The sequence below is a fragment of the Larimichthys crocea genome, chromosome XVI (assembly GCF_000972845.2).
Source record: "Larimichthys crocea isolate SSNF chromosome XVI, L_crocea_2.0, whole genome shotgun sequence".
Taxonomy (NCBI): domain Eukaryota; kingdom Metazoa; phylum Chordata; class Actinopteri; family Sciaenidae; genus Larimichthys; species Larimichthys crocea.
Genome location: NC_040026.1, coordinates 12,251,131 through 12,270,576, shown reverse-complemented (window position 1 = coordinate 12,270,576; position 19,446 = coordinate 12,251,131). Strand labels below are relative to the sequence as shown.

General features: G+C 42.8%; 2 protein-coding genes across 5 annotated transcripts; one reads left to right on the top strand and one right to left on the bottom strand.

Annotated features, from left to right (window-relative positions):
* Positions 1-338: 338 nt before the first annotated feature.
* Positions 339-8,959, bottom strand: zdhhc16b (zDHHC palmitoyltransferase 16b). 3 transcript variants are annotated; one of them, XM_027289231.1, is made up of 11 exons: positions 8,867-8,959; positions 8,613-8,779; positions 4,976-5,280; positions 4,700-4,894; positions 4,411-4,499; positions 4,291-4,319; positions 4,054-4,187; positions 3,029-3,114; positions 2,803-2,926; positions 2,618-2,688; positions 339-1,784 (listed from the first exon to the last, which is right to left on the bottom strand). In XM_027289231.1, exons 3-11 carry the CDS (start codon positions 5,246-5,248, stop codon positions 1,682-1,684), a joined length of 1,104 nt encoding a protein of 367 aa, XP_027145032.1. In that variant the 5' UTR covers positions 5,249-5,280; positions 8,613-8,779; positions 8,867-8,959; the 3' UTR covers positions 339-1,681. The 3 variants fall into 3 exon arrangements, with proteins under 3 accessions (XP_027145032.1, XP_019108877.2, XP_027145033.1); XM_019253332.2 differs by lacking the exon at positions 8,867-8,959 and having other exon boundaries at positions 8,613-8,859; XM_027289232.1 differs by lacking the exon at positions 8,867-8,959 and having other exon boundaries at positions 8,640-8,859.
* An 83-nt stretch (positions 8,960-9,042) lies between these two features.
* vps35l (VPS35 endosomal protein sorting factor like) lies at positions 9,043-18,105 on the top strand. Of its 2 annotated transcripts, none has more exons than XM_027289230.1 (30): positions 9,043-9,065; positions 9,775-9,874; positions 9,978-10,160; positions 10,244-10,363; positions 10,501-10,525; positions 11,139-11,215; positions 11,438-11,566; positions 11,647-11,731; positions 11,811-11,867; positions 12,088-12,184; positions 12,465-12,512; positions 12,623-12,716; positions 12,873-13,073; positions 13,196-13,242; positions 13,562-13,673; positions 13,757-13,873; positions 13,961-14,014; positions 14,111-14,191; positions 14,310-14,372; positions 14,490-14,575; positions 14,672-14,752; positions 14,878-14,941; positions 15,846-15,944; positions 16,033-16,110; positions 16,233-16,347; positions 16,558-16,697; positions 16,797-16,962; positions 17,173-17,291; positions 17,391-17,540; positions 17,647-18,105. In XM_027289230.1, the coding sequence occupies exons 1-30, from the start codon at positions 9,058-9,060 to the stop codon at positions 17,743-17,745; spliced, it is 2,895 nt and encodes a 964-aa protein (XP_027145031.1). In that variant the 5' UTR covers positions 9,043-9,057; the 3' UTR covers positions 17,746-18,105. The 2 variants fall into 2 exon arrangements, with proteins under 2 accessions (XP_027145031.1, XP_019108878.2); XM_019253333.2 differs by lacking the exon at positions 9,043-9,065 and adding an exon at positions 9,094-9,221.
* Positions 18,106-19,446: the final 1,341 nt, after the last annotated feature.

Sequence of the window (19,446 nt, the reverse complement as noted above, 5' to 3'; positions counted from 1 at the left end):
GGATGTGCCAAAATTGACACAAATCAAGCACTTCTCCAAGTATCACACCTCCGCTGACACTGAAGATTCATTTTACATTAAATATGTCGAGCTTCATGTACATTGAATTAAGATTGTAAGTTATGAGAACATACATAAGTACTGATGCTATATCATAGTCACTGACTCACTTCAGTAAGGTCGGCTGATTTTTGGACCTCACCATCAACTTATGCCAAGGAAATAGACAATATTTCAAATGTCTAACTTAATGTGATTAAAACTTTTCTTTGGAATCACACAAAACGTGTTTGTCATGTTTTAATATGTTAAAAATCACCACATAAAACTGGAACAACTTCAAATATCAAACAGGTATTGTCTTTTTAATAAAATCATTCAGAGTGGAGCACGGCTCCTGTTGCTTACAAATGAGATCACAGCTGTACATCATGTTTCTATGGCAACTACAGATCCAACTCATCCATCATGAACATGTCGGGGTGGGAATTAAAAATGTGGAATTACATTTCACAGTGCCTGATTCGTCTTTTTAAAAAGGCTTAACAACCAAACAAGGCACACACATTTTTCAGTGTTAAAGATGATGATCTCATGATAAAAATGAGAGCTGTGCAACTGAAGTCAGTCAAACTTGGGTTTTTTTGTGCTCGTCTTCGGCACGAGAACATCAGTGATTCTCAAAAACTCAAAATACTGCAGGCGTAAACATGCAGAGTAGAAACCCTTAAAACACTTTTGAAAAATTACAGGACAGTTAAAAAGAATCAAAAATAAATATCGAAAATATTTCATCGCACCACTTGCCTCCACCACGTTAAGAAACACTTGGATTTACCCTCAGCTCGAGACACAATCATGAACAAAGCAAACTTAACAAAGATGATGTGGTTTGGGCTCAGATCTCTGACTACACGCTGAGTCAGTTATTAATGATGATATGTTTTGCATTTTCCACGAGCACATTAATGCTGGCACATTGAAACAGTGTAAACAAATGAGACCTCTGAGAAGTCTGTTTGAAATCCAGTGACACAAAATGACCTTTTTAGGTAAAGACAGAAAACCCCAGCGTGCAGGGTATCTGGGAAATGTAGTCTTATTTTGAACGCATTAATACAGCTGGAAAATGATCAAATATGCTGCACTGATGTTTGAAAATGCAACACATAGCACCTTTAAGATGCTGTAACTGCATACTAACGACCCTGTCTGTCCCTCAGTCTTAGACGCTTTTAAAAAAGAGGCTGCAGGGTTGGTGATTGAAGATTTTCAGTCCAAGAAATGCACAAAAAGTCTTTGTTGAGTCTCATGAGAGAAAGAAGAAAAGAGGTTTGGTCTTGACAGCGATGCTGGCCAGCAGCACCGTTTCGAAATCAAATTAGTCTACAGAGCTGCATTCACAGCGTGAAGACGGCTGGTGGCAAGGTCTACAGTTAGACCTACTGTACAAGGTGATGAATCACTAGTGGTTATATCCATGAGGTTCCCACTTCTAGCAGTTCAGCAAAAATCTCTTTGATTTGTGCAGCTATAAAGCTTTTTCCTTGATGGATGATCGTAGCAGATGAAGTGGGAGGTCCTCCTCCTCCTAGCTGGTCACGACACGATGCTTGTGATGTAAAATGCAGGTTAGAAGTTGTACAAGTTTTGTTTTGTTGTTTTGGTTGAAAGCTGAAGTTCAGATGGCCATCGGGTCAGTTCTGTTGAAGTTGCAGTCCCAAATGATGCCGTCTTCTTTAGGAAGGTGGCTGGACGGCAAGAGGACCCGCGTGAACCAGTGACTGAGAACAGAGGAACAAAATATCCTGAAACTGACTGCTGTGGTTCTCTGCATACGATTATCCAACTGCTTACAAATCAACATCACAATTTATCTGTTTTCGCCTTAATCCTGTTTCATAATTCAGTTTGTAGGAGTTAAAATAAAACAAAGTTCTGTTTGATCGGTGGCTCAATGGAAAACCTGTGATAATGTGCAAATAGGCTGAAATGAGGAGAAACACGGCAGGAAGCAACTTTAAAAGTTACCACCCAGGAGATACAGGAAACATACTAAATAGTAAATGTACTTATATAGCACCTTTCTAGTCTTCCCACCACTCATTCATACACTGATATGACTGCTCATCAGTTTTTAGGAGCTTGCCCAACAACTATTCAGACTGGAGGAGCCAGGGATTGGTGGACGACCCGCTCTAGCTTCTGAGCCCCAGCCACCCCTGAAACAATGCTTGAACCAATCCAATGTAGTTTTATCTCATTCATAACAGCCTAACCTAATCTATAGTAGTTTTTATTGGAGGTGGTAGAGTCCGCCATTTCTGCCTGAATAAAATAGAAAGGCAACAGAGCATTCCTAACCGCCTACTCACTGTTTATGTTAACAATCTGCTACTGCTTCTTGTTAAAACCATTCAACTGGTGAAACAATGTCACAAGAAACCTGATGTGTCACCACAGTTTCCATTAATATTGATGAAGATTGTAGTTTGGTGTAGAGTCAAACTGCACTTGCTTTCACCACAGCTGTCACAGCTGGTGTTCACATTCACAACAACACAACACAATGTTCACAACATTTTTACATGCAGTAAAAAGGGGCGACTGAACTCACCTCCTTTTTTCCACGCCAAACAGTAACTTCCAATTGTTCATTCTACCATGATGATATGGATTTCTGAACGCCTGCATGAGGACAGAAGAAAAGTTGCATTTTATACTAAACATCTTCAGCATTAACAGTGTTTTTCAAGCTTTTTGACTCTCCCCACAGCGGACCAATGTTTTGTACACGAGTACCTTTCCCTTCTCTCTTAGTCTTCTGGTCTCTTTGCGGTTGATGTGCCGCTCCACGCTGGTCTCTCCTCTGCTGATGAGTATGATGTGCCACAGGGTGAGTCCTCCAAGAGCTACTGCCACTGAGCTGCATGGGGGACAAATTACAACTTGACCCGTCTGCATGTTATCAACCTTTATCTGATGCTTAAACACGGGGAATCAATGTGCGTGGTGTGGCGTTCGTTACCTGGTCAGCACCCAGAGGAAGAGGATACTCTTGTGACTGGTGGTCTCGCTTAAGTCTTCGGGTGGAGAAGGGGTCTGATAGTATCTCTGAAGGGGACAGAATACACACTGGTGTCAGATGTATGAATCTTACTTTCACAAAAAGTCCTCTTACAACACAGGTCGGTTACGGGTCCAACCTGCTGGATCCTGTTCCTGATTAAGTGATCTTTGAGTGCAGGAGGACTTTCAAACTCTCAAATTAATTGGTATTCCAAGCCTACGAGTTGTTTGTTTACCAGCTGGTGCACAAGCACCTTTGAGATAAGATCATCCTGGGACAAATAAATATGGGATCCTTTTCATGGCTCCTGTTTCGCCTGTCATTTGCCATCTGAGCTTCGACTTCTTCATTCTTACTAACGTCTCGCAGGTGACACTCTGCAAAACACTGCAGTGTGTACTTGTACCATCGTCAACACGTGGACGGACGTCACGGAAAGAGTAAATAAATCTAGTTGCATCGAACTCATGGGGTTTATGTGGTGGTGGTAGCCTAAAACAGTATTTGTGGGGGCTCTAGTGTGTGCATAATTATATCATTATAACGCTATATGGCATATTGAAATCTTATTTGCCATGCTCATCTTTCTAACTGCCTGCAGTTCCTCAAACAGCCTCTTGAGGCTGGGTCCAAAATGAGTCTCCATAAGCCCCCATATATAAAATGCCCAACTACACAGCAGAAATAAATACAAAGATAGATGCAAGGTCCATGTTTTCTACAGTCTATGGTCAAAAAATATTGAATCTAATGGAATAATTAAAGATTTTTAATACAAATATAATTACTATTACATTAATAGAAGTGAGGAAACATATCCAGAAGTTGTTTTTTTGTTTTTTAACATTTGCCATAGTATCGTCGGCGTGTTTTTAAAAGACTTAACATGGAGGTTAATTAAAACTCCACCCTGCCAGTCAAAGTGGAACTCATACATTGTTCATAGGTGTGACGGTGCAGCGTGACAGTTGATCTGACCTTACCTCTATAGCACCGTAAGCATCTAGAAACAAGTCCCTGCTGCTGATGCTGCAGTAGATGCAGCCCAGGGTCATGTAGGCGCAGAAGGAGAAGAAGTAGCGGTGGTTGAAATGACCCACGCAGTTGTTCAACCAGGCTGGAAAACATGTTCAGGTCAATGCGTAAAAAAAGTGGGAAATTTAAAATGAAAAACACATTTAAGAACAGAGTCATGGATTCGTTTTTTTAAAAAAGGATACGACAGTGGTGATCCATCTTCAAGACACACCTGTAATGTAACAGAGACACAAAGGTTTTCAACAGACAAACTTTGTTTTTTGTTTTTTTTGTACGTGAGAATTATCGTTTGATCATCTTACGTGTTGCAGATGCTACAGTGGTGCGTCCTGGGTGGTTTTGGAGTGATGCATTTCTTACAGATGGACACTGAAGGAATATGAACTTTGTCCTAAAACAAACAAAATAAACAAAAATGAAGAGGATGCAGTCATGGCCTATTAGAAGAAGTGTATAGATACATTTAATCCACAAAATATCGATACCAAAATAGTACCAAATCTTATCGCAACGCCTTTGAGGATACTCTAACTTGTGGTAAACTTTAGACTTTTTCCTTGCTACACCATGTCAGCAGAAGGAGTTTGGTACCTTGGGTGGGTGTCCTGGGGAGGTGGTGGTGGCCTTGTAGTAATGAAAAACCACCATGACGAGAAGCCAGTGGCCACAGCAGAGGTGCCAAATGATCCAGTACACAGGGTAAGTGCCGAGGATCGTGGGTAAGACGAACAGGTAGACGATGACCACAACTGAAGTTGTGAGCAGTATGACCAGAGAGACAAACACCTGAGAGAGAGAAAGACGACAAGAAAGGGTGAGCAGTGTAGTTTGGAGGTGTAGACAGAAGCACCTAAAATAATAACTCACCACTCCAAACCAGCGGGTCACGTTGTCCACAATCCAGTAGACGGGTTCGAACGCACAGTCCAGCAGGGTGTCCGAGTTGCTGAGGCTGTTGAAGTACAGTGACTTGAGCAGCAGCTTGCTGTAGCTCCACAGCTCCAAAAACTTGCCGCTGATCCACAGCTTGCTCCCCCCGCCTCGGCCACCACCTCTCTGCGGGCGGCACAGCCGGCACCAGCGAAGCGCTAGTCTCATGGCCCGGGAGAGCTGCCACCTCCAGCTGCTGCCCATACGCATGCCACCGCCACCCCCTCTCCTACACGTTCTGCCTTCAAGACACACGCAAACACACAGACAGAGACCCCAACAGTTACAAACGCAGGCGGCGTAGAACAGCAGCTCCTCGTAGCGGTGCTTGACAGGCGCCGAGGTTTCCATCGACATCTCTGCGACCTTCAGGAGGAGTCTGACTTGTGAGCGAGGATACACGAGCAGAGGCAGCGGGAGAGACTTCCACACATAGAAAGTGCTCTCTTTCCTAGATAACCACTCGAGGTCGATGACATCCCCCCTCCGTGTGACATGTGTCCGTCAAAACAACAGGAGCTATCAAGTAATGAGCCACGTCCTACAAATAAACTTCTCTCTGTAAATAATTCACAACAGATTCAGATGAGGCCAAACACAGCTCAGAAACTCACAGAGGAGATGCAGAGTGGTAACCCTATAATAGGGAAATGCCAAGGGATGAATGTCATCGGGAGGAAATAAAGTGGCTACCTGATCCAGGGCATCATTTCATGATAGTGAGTATTGGTTTCACAGATAAGGCTTGTTCGGGTTCTCTGAAATAGCGTGGCATTAATAATGAGAGATCTAGAACCTTCAGCACACAGGAAACACTCTGTCTCTTTTCTCTGCCATCAGCTGCGACCTGGCTGTTCAACGGTGACCACCGCATGGCGGCCGAATGACAAAATGACAAACACTAAATCTGTGAAGTGGAACCGTAGGTGGATTAAGTGATCGAACAACACGAACATGCCCCGTGTCCCATCTGTCAAGGTCACACGTGATGACACTGATAGATGCGACATCAATAAATCATGAGCGCATTAATACGATAACATTGGTGTAAGTACTCTACACAAGTGTTTAAAAGGATAAAATGTTAGGAGAGAAAACGAGAGTCGTGGCATCGACGTCTATTTTCATATTCGATGAATCTGCACATTATTTTCTTGATTCATTTTTTCTTTTCTATAAAATGTCAGAAAATAGTAAAAAAAATGTGACTCTTCAGATTGCTTCTTTTATCCAAACACCAGTCCTAAACTCAAAGATATTCACGTTACTATCATGTAATCCTCCCCTAATGACAGATGTTTGACTTTCTTGCTTAAAAATAATTTTTCTCTGATGTTCTAATGGATTCATTGTCTAGTCATTGCATCTCTAGAGCTGTAACTCGTGGTCACTTAAATATTAGTGATTAATCCTGTATTTATATATTCTCAATTGATCATTTTCTCAATAAAATATTGGAAAAATATTCAATAATGAACAGTGTAATATCACAGAAGGCAAACGCTTGTTTTGTCTGACCAACAGGCCGACACACCCAAATGTATTCAGTTTGTTCGCATGGAAAACAAAAAAAAAAGCATCAAATCCTCACTTGAAAAGCTGCGAGTAATTATTATTATTTTTTCTTTCAAAGTGACTCAAACAAATAATCAGTTACCATAATTGTTGTCAGTTTCATGTCAGGTCAGCTCTGTATGATTCAGGCAGATTTTCTGTCAAAATTTAAAGTTTAATTCATGACCTGGTACATCAAAGTTATTCAAAATGTTGACAGGGATGTTTTTTTTTTTTAAATCTATAGTTGAATTACTTTCCTCCAGATCACTGGATGAGTTCATAAGGTCGTCACCTTTCTCTTTGGTTTGGTTTCTTTTCACGCCGAAAAAAACTCGCCACGTGAGAACATTCACTAATCTCACTGGTTAGATGTGTCTGGGGCGGGACCAAGAATGTAAACAGTCACTCACTCACTTATTTACATCCCACAATGCAAAGCGCACCTGCTTCCAGGAGCTTTTAGCTCTTGCAACCGGCAGAATACTCCTTGATGGAGGTCAGAACACTTCCTCACAACAAACTAACCCTCTCTTTAATTTGTTTGTGACCACTTCCTCTAAAGTACCTCACTGTGACGGTTTCAGCACCAGAGTACAACTACTGTGTTCACATCTCCCAAACCAATCACACCAGAGGGGGAAACACAAACCAAAGTGTGATTCAGCTGTACAACACAGCCGTTTCATCATTTACAACTTGTCACATCATTAGGATTATGTATATTTGTGTTATTTAATATCTTTTTTTCCCCTTTTGCTGGCACAACTGGGCTTCCATACAACCTCCAATCGGTACTTTAATCCATGATTTAACCAGGCCAAATCAGATCAAACATGAAAAATGTAGCACCCCGTGAAAACACATGTAGCAACACCTCCGCTCTGCACAGACAGGCTGCTGGCTGATTAAACCGGACCTTTAAAAAAGGCGTTTAATATTGGTTTCTGCTGTCTGTACCTGGCAGAGGCAGTGAGAACATGAGAGAGCGGCGCACACAGCGGGGCACAACGGTCTCTATGGCAACCCGTTGCCCTAAATGTGGTCTGGTCTTGGGAGGAGAGGAGCATCACTGAGCGTGAGTGTCTAACTGGGATGAGCTTTACTTCATCCTGCTGTCTCACTCGCTCTGAGTCAGAGAGGATGAGGGCGCGTCTGCTGGTTCTGCCTTTCAGACAGAGGCTGGCACATTCTTCATTCACCCTCTCTCAGTGGTAGAAGCATATTCATCTGTAAGACTGCAGGTAAACTTCACATAGTCAAATCATGCAAAACACAGCTTAGATTTACACACCCTTCACGCTGGTGCTTCTCTCTGTCACCATCCATGCAGGAGATATTAACATCTGCAATCACATCTGTTAATGAGGTAACACCTCTGGATGTGCTGCACATTTTTGAGATTGCAGTTCAGGTTTGCACTGTTTTCCCTGAACTCAACAGGGATGTTTAAGGAAATCCGTGTTCCCTTTATAAAGACTGTGGATTTTTAAAAAGGTAACATAACGCAGCTAAAACTCACGTCAGCGTGGTGACACGTGACTGAATAATGTCTCCATGACACGCAGCTCCTCCACGGTGTGACGATTTGCTGCAATAGACTCAATTATTAATGGTTGAATGGAGAAAAATAGCGGATTCATTGATAAAAGAAAAACAAATGGTGTTATATAGTTTACAGACTATTTGAACTAGGACTCATCATGGTGAGTTAATACTGCAGCATCACGGACACAGAGGAAGGATGTCACCTCTGTCTAATTAAACAGACGACTGACATGAAACTATTTAACAAATGTCAACACACACACACATTAAATCACACTAACCGCTCTTATATCTGAATAAACAATCCTGTCAGCCGTTAAATTAAATCTTAGGTCATGCTTCACCGTTAGCTCGCTGCTAGCAGCCCCCAGCCTGCTTCAACCCGCCCTGCTCCCCGTGTAAAGAGTCTCTATGAGTAAAACACTGCACGGTACCGACACCCGGACCGACATTTAACATGAACGCAGTGTACCTGGTCAGGTGAACTGGGCGGACGAACCTGCAGCACTCCGGTCAGGTCATGTTCATGCTAAACTGTTAGCTAACTGCCGAGGAGCCGCAGCGACGGGCGGCGAAGATCGTCTATTGAGCAGGAGCTTCATTCAAATGCAGCAAACAAACACGTCTTCCGGTAGGCAGCTGGAGTGAAAGGAGTCTTCTTTAGGTGAAAGTTAGCAGTGTGGGTACTACTGACCCACCAAGGGTACACTAGTTTGTTTAACTTACTCCGTGTAACCCGCTGGACAGCAGATAGTGCCTTCAAAAAAGAAAAGTATTCAAAGTGGGAACTCTGACTCTCATTCTTCTCTTTGGCGGCAGTTTGCCGGAATGAGCGCAATGCCTCCTGGGAAATGAAGTCGTATTCAGCTGTTGCAATTCAGTAAAATGTCCCTTAATTCGCGCTGTCGTCGTTACAAATGGGCAGGTAACACACTTGTTCTGTTCTCAAGATGTCAACAATAAATGCGTCACAATAATTACGTCACTAAACAACTAAAAACATCGATTTTCCCCCAAACTCGGCATAACCAGGAAGTACTCAAGTGTCATATGACTGTAGAAAAATGGCTGCGGTGCAGTGGTGAGATGCGTTTTTCTCCGTATCATCAATATAAATCGATCAAATCATGTATTTGTAGATACTGTGTGTGTGTTTTGAGATAATGTACCAACAGTGCAACTGTGTGCACTGCTGGCTCGGTGATGACGTAACGCGTCAAATGAGATGTCAACTTTGTTTGCAGGATTTGAACACATCATCACCAAGTGTTGTTGTGGCTTAAATCAAATGGGGATGCGTTATAAGTTATTACACAGCTTTTGTAGTCCTGTTACATTTGGGTAGTTTAAATGTAAATGCACAGACATATGATGGTCTGCAAAACATTTTTCCAGTTTCCAGATGCTGTTTGACACCAGAGTGCATAGAGATACTCAGATCTCTGTCATGAGATGACAGCTTGGTGTCTTTGGCTCCCTCATCTTTGTGTTCGATGAGACTTAATCTCAGTGCTCACTGCAAACAATGCTTCTTAGAGTTCAAGAATCAATTTTAAAAAGTGTCAGTGTAAGCTGGAGGGATGTCAGTAGAAACAGCTGAACCTGGTCTGGTCTCCTGTCTGTTTTGTATCCAGGCGTTCCCGCGGGCGCAACTATGACGCAGAGCTGCAGAGATGTCGTCCTGAGGCGGCTCTGGTTGAGTTTGGAGACTATCATCCCCTCAAACCCATCATGGTGAACCTTCTGCTGTTATCAACTATTGTTTGGTCTCATCACAAACATCATAAGTCAGCTGTTTCTTGTGTTTAAAACTTAAACACCTCTCCTCTCCACCCAGGTGACAGACACAAAGACCCGCCGTGGTACTCGTAAAGGCAGCACCTCCTCGTCTTCCTCCTCCTCCTCCTCCGCACCCGCAGACCCACTCAGCTCCATGCTGGACGGGACCGATCCCCTCTCCATGTTCGCGGCGGCCTCAGCCAGCGAGGCTCCAGCCATGTCACACAGCGTCTCCGCAGGGGTGAGTCCACACTGCAGACAAATGCTGTTCCAGAAGAGAAGATGATACCCAAAGGTGTTAAGGAGAGGATGTTGTGTTTCCAGGATTTGGGGAGGAAGAAGAGGGAAAAGGAGGAAGAGGTGGTGGGAGCAGACTTTGAACCCTGGTCGTCCAAACGAGGAGAGATCCTGGCTAGGTTCACCACCACTGAAAAGCTCTCAATTGTGAGTCATTCTCCTTTACAGCAGCGGGGACCGAGATGTTCTGTTACTATAAACTAAAGACGTTTAATCAGACTTTGTGTGCACAGCCACGTTTTGTAAGACAGAAACCTGATTTAAATTTTCTTTTGTCTTCACAGAATCTTTGCATGGGTTCTGATAAAGGTAAGATCAATTTCACCATAATGTCATAAATAATTCACTTAATGGCATAAACATGTAAACAAAAGGTGTCGTATGATCAATAGAGGCCATATATGTACCATTAGGAAAAAAACTAAAGCTGCTATAATCAATATATTTATATTAAGAGTGGATCAAATGGCCATGTGAATGTTAAACGTGTCTGTTTTAGTGATGAACCCACAGAGGATTATTACTCCACTCTGCAGTTCGTCTCAGCTTTATGGAGTTTTTTTTAGCGTCTTTCAGCTCCTTGTTTTGGTTTTCTGGGCCACAGCTTTACTTTGATTCACTCTCACAGCTGTCACGAGCTTTGTTTGCAGCAACAAAATCTCTAAAAACCCACTGCACGCTACCTGTTTATCAGACAAAGTTAGACAGACTTAGCCGCTGAACACAGTGGAACAATTAGCAAGTAAAGATATTTCCCTCAGGAGGTCGTGGAGGCAGAAATAGTACTAACAGGAGACTCAATATCAACTTTATAACACATACATGTTGTGTGTACAGCCTCTTGTGCTGCCTAACATGGCAAAAATCAATCAGTGCTCCTTTTAATATGGTCAAAAGCTCACAGAATTTTTGTTTGCTGAAGGAAAAGCTCCAAGTCCAGGATCAGCTGTTTCAGAGAAAGTTCGTACTCGTCTGGAGGAACTGGATGATCTGGAGGAGGTACGTTCACATAGCAACAGGTTTGTGTGTGTCTGTACTATATGAGTGTGAATGAGTGTGAGTGAATTAAACTGCACCAAATGCGTTATTGTTTGCATCTGTATACATGTTCATCGGATGAAAATCTATTGTGTTCAGGTTTTTTGATGTAAACCTCACTGTGGTGACGCAGAGTGAATCAATAAGAAAATAAGAATCTATTTTGGACTTCTGTGTGTGCAGGGCTCCCAGAGAGAGCTGCTGAACCTCTCCCAGCAGGATTACGCTAACCGCATTGAGGAGCTAAACCAGTCCCTGAAGGAGGCCTGGGCTTCTGACCAGAAGGTCAGAGCCCTGAAGATCGTCATCCAGGTAATCCAAAATCTAAAAAAAAACTTAATCATCAAAATAATGAGAAAAAAAAACTCACTGATCTGTGATCTGCTTTCCAGTGCTCTAAGCTTCTATCTGACACCTCGGTGATCCAGTTCTACCCCAGCAAGTTTGTTCTCATCACTGATATCCTCGACACTTTTGGTGCGTAGAGAAACCTTTTTCCTTTCAGCTCAGTGGAGAACAATGGAGGTTTTCTGACTGTAGTCTCACTTGTTTGTAGGTCGGCTGGTGTACGATAGAATCTGGACCATGTGTTCAGACCCAAGACCCCTACCAGGTACAGACGGGATGTTTGTTACGTCCCTATATCCAGACGAATTTCCTTTTAATCCATAATATTTATTTATATATAGATATATATTATATATATATATATTATATATATAATATAATATAATATAATATAATACTATCAATACACTCAAGGTTTAAGACTTTTTGTCTAGCACTGTAGATTATTTCATGTTTGTTTGTTTTTTTGTTTCCTCTCTCCTCAGATTCATTCACAGTCGATGATGTGAATGACACAGCCAAGGAGACGTGCCTCAACTGGTTCTTCAAGATCGCTTCCATCAGGGAGCTTCTGCCCAGATTGTATCCTTTGCCAGCATCAGCTACAACAGCAACTTCACTGCTTATCAAACTAACATCAGACCTATTCTGATTCTGCCTTTTTCATCCCTTTTCTATTGACCCCCAATAGAAACACTCAGCATTAGTTTTACATTAAGAAAACTCTGTCTTGGATGAATTTGATTCACTCTTTTCAGGGCTCAACTAGACCTGGTTTTGAATTTCTATTTAGGGTTTGTCTCTATGACGGCGCTGATCATCAAAGACTCTTTAACTTTGACTCTTTGACCTCTGTGAACAGATACGTCGAGGCCGCCATTCTCAAGTGCAACCGCTTCCTGAACAAATCGTAAATATTCTGCCTTTGCTTGTACAAAAATGTTCCATTTGTGTCATTTCTCTTTGAAATCAAAACAGTATTTTTAGCCTATTTGAAAATAATGCTTTGTGACTCTATAGCGGTATTCAAGAGACGCTCCCTCGGTTGACAGCCATGATCAGAGGGATCGGAGACCCTCTGGTGGCAGCGTACACCAGAGCTTACCTCTGCAGGGTGAGACGTGCTCTCTTCATGCTTTTCATCCTGTGTTTTTGTTGGTCTTTAGCTCCTGTCTCGTGTTTCTGAAGCTTTTCTTCCCTCACATCGTTCCAGTTGCATTCAAGTAACAGGAGATCTGGGTCCAGACATAATGATGGTCTCTCCCTCTAGGTGGGCATGGAAGTCGCTCCCCACCTTAAAGACAGCCTGAACCGCAACTTCTTTGACCTGCTCGGCACCTTCCGGCAGATCAGCGGGGACAGCGTCCAGAACCAGCTGGTCCTGCAGAGGGTGGAGGTGCCCGAGTACCTGACGCTGTATTCACCCGCCATCAACTGGATCCTGCAGTGCATCGCCTACAGAGCTCCTGAGGCATGCAGTCACATTTTACACAGAGCTTTCATTTTGATATAAATGTTGGCAAAAAAAATTGTCCGATTTTTAGTAGTTTCAGTCGTGCTCGGTCAAAACTGCTGTTTGTGTTTCCACTTCAGCTTCTGCTAACAGAGATGATGGACCGATGCAAGAAGCTGGGGAACAAGTGAGTGCTTTTAAGAACACGGTAACAATGATGTCATTTATTGGGGAAATCAAAAGTGCTACAAGAGGCTCATGTCATAACAAGAAAAATAATATTACAGTTTATCTTGTTATATAACACAGTGGTTCTTAAAACCACTCAAGGTATTATCACAATCCGTAGACATCGTTTTGTTTTTCAGGTCACAAGTCAAACAGGTTGGGAACCACAAATGCAGTTAATGGATCAAAAAAGTGGACAATACACTGCCAAGAAAGACAAAAGCTTTTACTCCATCTATTTGACCCCAAAGATCTAACGTGTTCCTGTTTCCCCACAGTGCCTTGCTGCTGAACTCAGTCATGAGGGCCTTCAGGCCGGAGTTCGTTGCAGCCAGAGCCACGGACTTCATCGGTATGATCAAAGACTGCGACGAGGCCGGTTTCCCGAAGGTCAGATGACATGAACAGTTCTAATGTGGCGATCCAATCAATGTGAATGTGTAAATTAAAAAAAAACTTTGTCTTCTCTCAAGCATCTGTTGTTTGGGTCTCTGGGTCGCAGTCTGGCTTGTGCCGACCCTCCAGAATCTGAGAGGCTGACGATCCTTAATGAAGCCTGGAAGGTCGTCACCAAAGTCCGAAATCCTCAGGTACTGTGAGAATAACCTCTAAAGGTTTCCCATGAAAATACTCGGGTTATGACTGTATGTGTGATTTATTATTGTGGTTTTTTTTAGGATTACGTCAACTGCGCTGAGATCTGGGTGGAATTCACCTGTCGACACTTCACAGTGAGTAAAGCGCGGGGGAGAGGAGGAGCTGTGACACTTTTATTCTGTAAGTTTCCAACATGTTTCTCCATCCTTTCCTTGTTCTCTTGTTCTCAGAAACGTGAGGTCAACACTGTTCTGGCTGACATCATCAAACACATGACCCCCGACCGGGCATTTGAGGACGCTTATCCTCAGGTTACAAGCTCATTGGCTCGCAGAAAAAAAAACACCTGTTCCTCTGAAACTGAACTACTCGTCCTCCTCCTGCTGTCTGCTCTGTAGTGACTCTTAACTGTGTTTGTTCTGCATCCAGCTGCAGTCAGTGATCAGGAAGATCCTCACCTACTTCCACGACTTCTCCCTCCTCTTCTCCATGGTGAGCAAGTCCAAAATTCACACGATGAAACGTGTATTCTCTATAAGCATGAAATAATCAATGACAAATGACTTTTGTCATAGTTTCACAATGTTCCCTAATGTTTCTGTTTCCCAGGAGCGTTTTCTACCGTTCTTAGACATGTTCCAGAAGGACAGTGTGAGGGTGGAGGTCTGCAGGTCCATCATGGAGGTCTTCATCAAGTAAGAGTTTGATAAAATAATGAGATTTGTTTTGGTTTGTGGCTAAAAAATAAAAGTGATGCCATTCATCTACATTTGTCTCTTTGTCTCCTGCAGACACCAGGTGGAGCCCACCAGAGACCCGGTCATCCTCAACGCTATGCTGCACATCTGCAAGACAATGCACGACTCTGTGAAGTAGGATTTATTTTTGAGTTTGTTTTTAAATTTTAGATTGATGTCAGTGATCTTAAACATTCGCTTCGTTAATGTAGATTATTAATAAGTCCTCAGTCAGTCATCTGTCGCTCTCTGTACTGCAGCGCTCTCACTCTTGACGACGAGAAAAGATCTTTGGCTCTGCTGATCATCGGCTTCATCCGCATGGTGAGACTTTTAACTACTCCGCTTTACAGCTGTTTTAATATTAATGTTATGTTAACATTATGTTATTGTTCGCCATCCATGTTTAACAAACCACAAAAAAACACACAAAGGGGCCACCATTTACAGCGTACCGCTGATAATAACCCTGATCAGCCACTGTCAGTAATCAATACACACCCATCCATCAAACCAATAACTGACAGCAGTCAACACCAGACAACCTTATTATACTTAGCAGTTACGTAGTGTTTCTGTAGCGTTGACGAAACGTTAAAAAATGAACAGCCACTGCTGTTACACCAAACTCTCTTTAAGAAATATGACATTTTAACAATTCCTTTTGTGTCCGTAAAAAAACACATCACTCTGGAAGCATGAGATAAAGGATGTCACATGTCAACAGTCTTATCAATAAAGTACTGTATTTCCATACAAACTTCACATTTTGGCTTATGTCCCACATCTCAAGAACTGACAGTGGGAGATGTTTCAAGAAAAAAAAAAAAAGAAAGAAGTTTTAGCTTTTAGTTTTTTCAGCTGTTACCAATGTAACTACACGGTTTCCTGATTGCTGTTCATTGCTAAAGAGAGCACACCTACTCAGAAAAATACATGACACTGCAGTCAACAGACTTTTTAGGAAACATAACTCAATTAGGAGGATGGGGACTATTTTCAGCTGCAGATTAATACACATTTGATGCTCTTGGGGGTACTTCTGGCGTTCATACTTTAGATTACTCTCCTATGTTTATTTGTCCCTCATGACACAGCTCTGCAATGTGCTTGTGATAAAATGTCCAGTGTCTTAAAGTAGATTAAATAAAATACAATCAGTGACTTAAAGAACTCTGTCACTGTTCAATCTTCTTACAGTCATATATTCTGTCTGTTTGTGTTTTAGGTTTCTTTTGGTCGTGACTTCGAGCAGCAGTTGAGTTTCTGTGTGGAGGCCAGGGCCACCTTCTGTAACCTGGAGCCAGTGCTGGTGCAGCTCATCCATGTCAGTCTCCATCCGTGTGTTTTTTTTATTTTTTGTGTGTGCGATATTCACAGAAACGCATCCTCAGTGTTCACCTTGTCATTTCCAGACGGTGAACCAGCTGGCGATGGAGACCAGCACGGTGATGAGAGGGAGTCACTCCAGAAAAACGGCGGCCTTCGTCAGGGTAAGTCAGCCACGCACGGCATCTGATTCCTGCAGGCCACCGTACGCTACTATAGGAGGAGGTTTTAGATGTTGCACTCAGATCAGAGTCAGTCAATCAAGGATCATTTCTCTGTCCTATAGGCGTGCGCTGCCTACAGCTTCATCACCATCCCGTCTCTCAGCAGCATCTTCAGTCGTCTCAGCCTCTACCTGCTGTCTGGTCAGGTAGCCTTGGCAAACCAGTGTCTGTCTCAGGGTGAGCAGCTGCTTCCTTTCACGTTCAGGATTTTGTCTGAGATGATTCAGTTTGCTTTGTTTAGGGAATTCCTAACATTATCTACCTCTTCCATTCTTGCATCCATATTGTCGTTACCTCATTTCTGCCTCCACTTCCTTTCTCTCTTCTCCCTTCCCTCCCTCCCTTCATCCTCGTTACCTCTCGCCATGCTTTTTTCCACACCTCCAGCGGATGCTTTCCTGAAGGCCGCGGTCAGTATTCTTCCGGAAGTTCCTCGCTCCATCAGCGTGGAGGGGAAACTCCGCTCTTCTGAGAGCTTCCTCCTGGACTTCATCAACAACTTCCTAGCTACGCTGCTGGTTGTCCCGGTAACACAATCCATCTCCTCTCCTGGTGTTTGGTTAACCAACATGATAATCTCCCTGAAACCATCATTATAGTGTTTGTGTGTGTGAATATGTTTGCAGGACCATCCAGAGCACGGCGTGCTCTACCTGGTCCGCGGCCTGCTCAACATGGTCCAGGATTACACCTGGGAAGACAACAGTGACGCTAAGGTGCGGGTCTACGTCAGTGCTCTGCCCCTGCTGGCTGCCATGAGCCAGGAAACCTACCTCTACTCCATCCCTAAAGGTACATAGGCAACAACATTTAGCTTTTGTGAGCTCTATTTGGAACAAATAAATCAGGATTTTCAGATAGCAGAAATCTATAATCCTCCTTTTTGGATTACCACATGATTAATTTCTGTAAACATCAGGATTACCAGGTTTCATGTGTTGTCTGACAAGCCGTAGGGATTTCTGCAACTGAACTGATCATTTTTCCGCTTTCCTGTCTCAGTTGACTCCAATGAGACACTTTATGGCGGAGACCCCAAGTTTCTATCAGAGATCAACAAGCTGTGTGAGACTCTGATCGGACAGATCCTGGACCACCTGAAGGCACTCGGTCGAGACGAGGTGAGGCAGAAGCCGGCTCGCTGCCACCAGCAGGATAGCAGTGTGTGTTTTATAATGTTAATGTACATGACTGTCTTCTCGTCACGTTTCTTCTCGTAGCAGAGCACGCGGCGTCAATGCGCTCTGGCGTTTTCCTTGTTCGGTGTCCTGCTGGCTCACGGCGACCTGAGGAACAACAAGCTGAGCCAGCTGGCTGTCAACCTGTGGAACCTCAGCCACAAACACGGATACTGTGAGACTCGTATCTCAGTGAGTTCACGTACCTTTTAACCCATTAAAGCAATTCTACCCATGGTTTAGTTTACATGTACCGAACACAGCCGTACTGACTTCCTCTCTCCTGTCTCTGCACCAGGTTCGGACTCTTGAGTACATTAAACACCAGGCTCACCTGCCCGACATGACTCACCTGACAGACACAGTCCAGAGGCTGGCACTGCAGTCCCGCACCTGATCCTCAACAATCATTTGGTAAATGTTTGTGTGTAGATAAAAAGACACCAAGAACCACAAAGAAGAAGAGAAAATGCCTTAATGTGTTTGTGAGAGGACACTTTGTGAACATGTGAAGAGGTGTGAATGGATAAAAAGCACTTTGGATACTTTATTTTATATTTTGGCACATCACTTTGGACCAATGTAAAAAATCCCAATATTGATACTTGTTAGATTGAAGCTACAGAAAGCTGTTCTCGTGCCAAAAGTTTTTTGTTTTTTTTTACAACTTTCACGCCTAAAACTAGCACCTAAAGAAAATCCTTCCATGTTGTTCATTGTCAATGTTTGGTACATACAATAAAGTACATTACTAAACTAAATGAATCGATGATCGAATGATTCAAAGTCTGCGATTCATAGATTGCGGACTTTAACACAAAACATACCTTGTGCTCCCTACACCTTCAAAAGGTCCAGTGTGTAGAATTTAGTGGCATCTAGTGGTGAGGCTGCAGGTTGCAACCAACTAAATACTACAAGGGGTCTATGAGAACCTTCAATGGCTGTGGAAAAAAAACATGGGCTACTGTAGAAACATGGCTGCATAACATGGCAGACTCCGCTACAGAGGACTAGCTTGTTGTGTAGATAAAGAGGTCTCATTCTAATATTACTAAAACACAATGATGCTTATTTTCAGGTGATTGTATGCTAATGAAAACATAATAGATCACAATAGATCCTTCTAAATGTCACATACTAGACCTCTAAAAAATAAAAACTACCATACAACTGAATTTTCACCACAGCTGTTCTCTGTATTGCAACATAATCTGACATCATGCATACAGTTTAAATATTGTAATATTATTGGTTAAACATGTTTCTTCCTCATGCACCAACTTTTTTTTTTCTACACCCCCCCCCACGATGCAGTAAGAAGTAGACAGGACAATATTTGTTTCAAGACATTCTCAAACTCTTCTCAGTTGTAGTTTATTTACTCAATTAGTGAATCATCGAAAAAGTCAAACACTCCCCGTTTAGTTCTCAAAGGAAAACAGTTCAAAAACAAAAGCAAACAGCTGGATCGACGTTCTCTGACACAGACAGGCCTTTGGTCACACACCTTTTTTTTTCTCTCTCTCCCCGCTGCAACGATTAAAAGGAGACGTCGAACAAAACTGGCCGTCAGGTTAGAAAAGAAATGACGCTTCAATCCTTCCAGCACACGACAATTGACACGGAATAATAAAACTTGTGCAATATGATTACTGGAGCATGTTCTGTGAATTTTGTTGAGAAACCTTCAAGTCAATTTTGCCTGGATTTCCCTCCAGATGGTCAGACGTCAGTGGTTTAACTAGAAAGTCGCTCGCCAGAGACGATCCTCCCTCAGAAACGTGACTCTTCATAATTAAACACAATACTGTTAAAGCTGAGTCATTTAAATATTGGTTTGCAGTTCTCTTTTTATCTCTCATGTCTACTGCTGTTAACGCTTTGTCTGCCACATCTCTCCTTCTCTCTATCTTCCACACCAGCGTTAATGGATGCAATCACAACTCAACACTAGTCTATCTGTTCCTCTGTAGCACTACAACATTGAACAAGCCGGTCCCATGTGGCATGGCGAAAATAGCCAATATTAAACTAGTATTTTATGAAACAATGAGACAATCATGTAAATAAACAAGTCAAATAAATAGGAACCAAT

Coding starts and splice junctions, on each gene's coding strand:
- zdhhc16b (XM_027289231.1), bottom strand. CDS start 5,248: ATGCGTATGGGCAGCAGCTGGAGGTGGCAGCTCTCCCGGGCCATGAGA. Junction 4,895..4,975: donor TGACCCGCTGGTTTGGAGTG/GTGAGTTATTAT, acceptor TCTCTCTCTCAG/GTGTTTGTCTCTCTGGTCAT. Junction 1,785..2,617: donor TTTGGCGTGGAAAAAAGGAG/GTGAGTTCAGTC, acceptor CTCTGTTCTCAG/TCACTGGTTCACGCGGGTCC.
- vps35l (XM_019253333.2), top strand. Junction 14,192..14,309: donor TTGAGGACGCTTATCCTCAG/GTTACAAGCTCA, acceptor TTCTGCATCCAG/CTGCAGTCAGTGATCAGGAA. Junction 14,942..15,845: donor TCATCGGCTTCATCCGCATG/GTGAGACTTTTA, acceptor TTTGTGTTTTAG/GTTTCTTTTGGTCGTGACTT.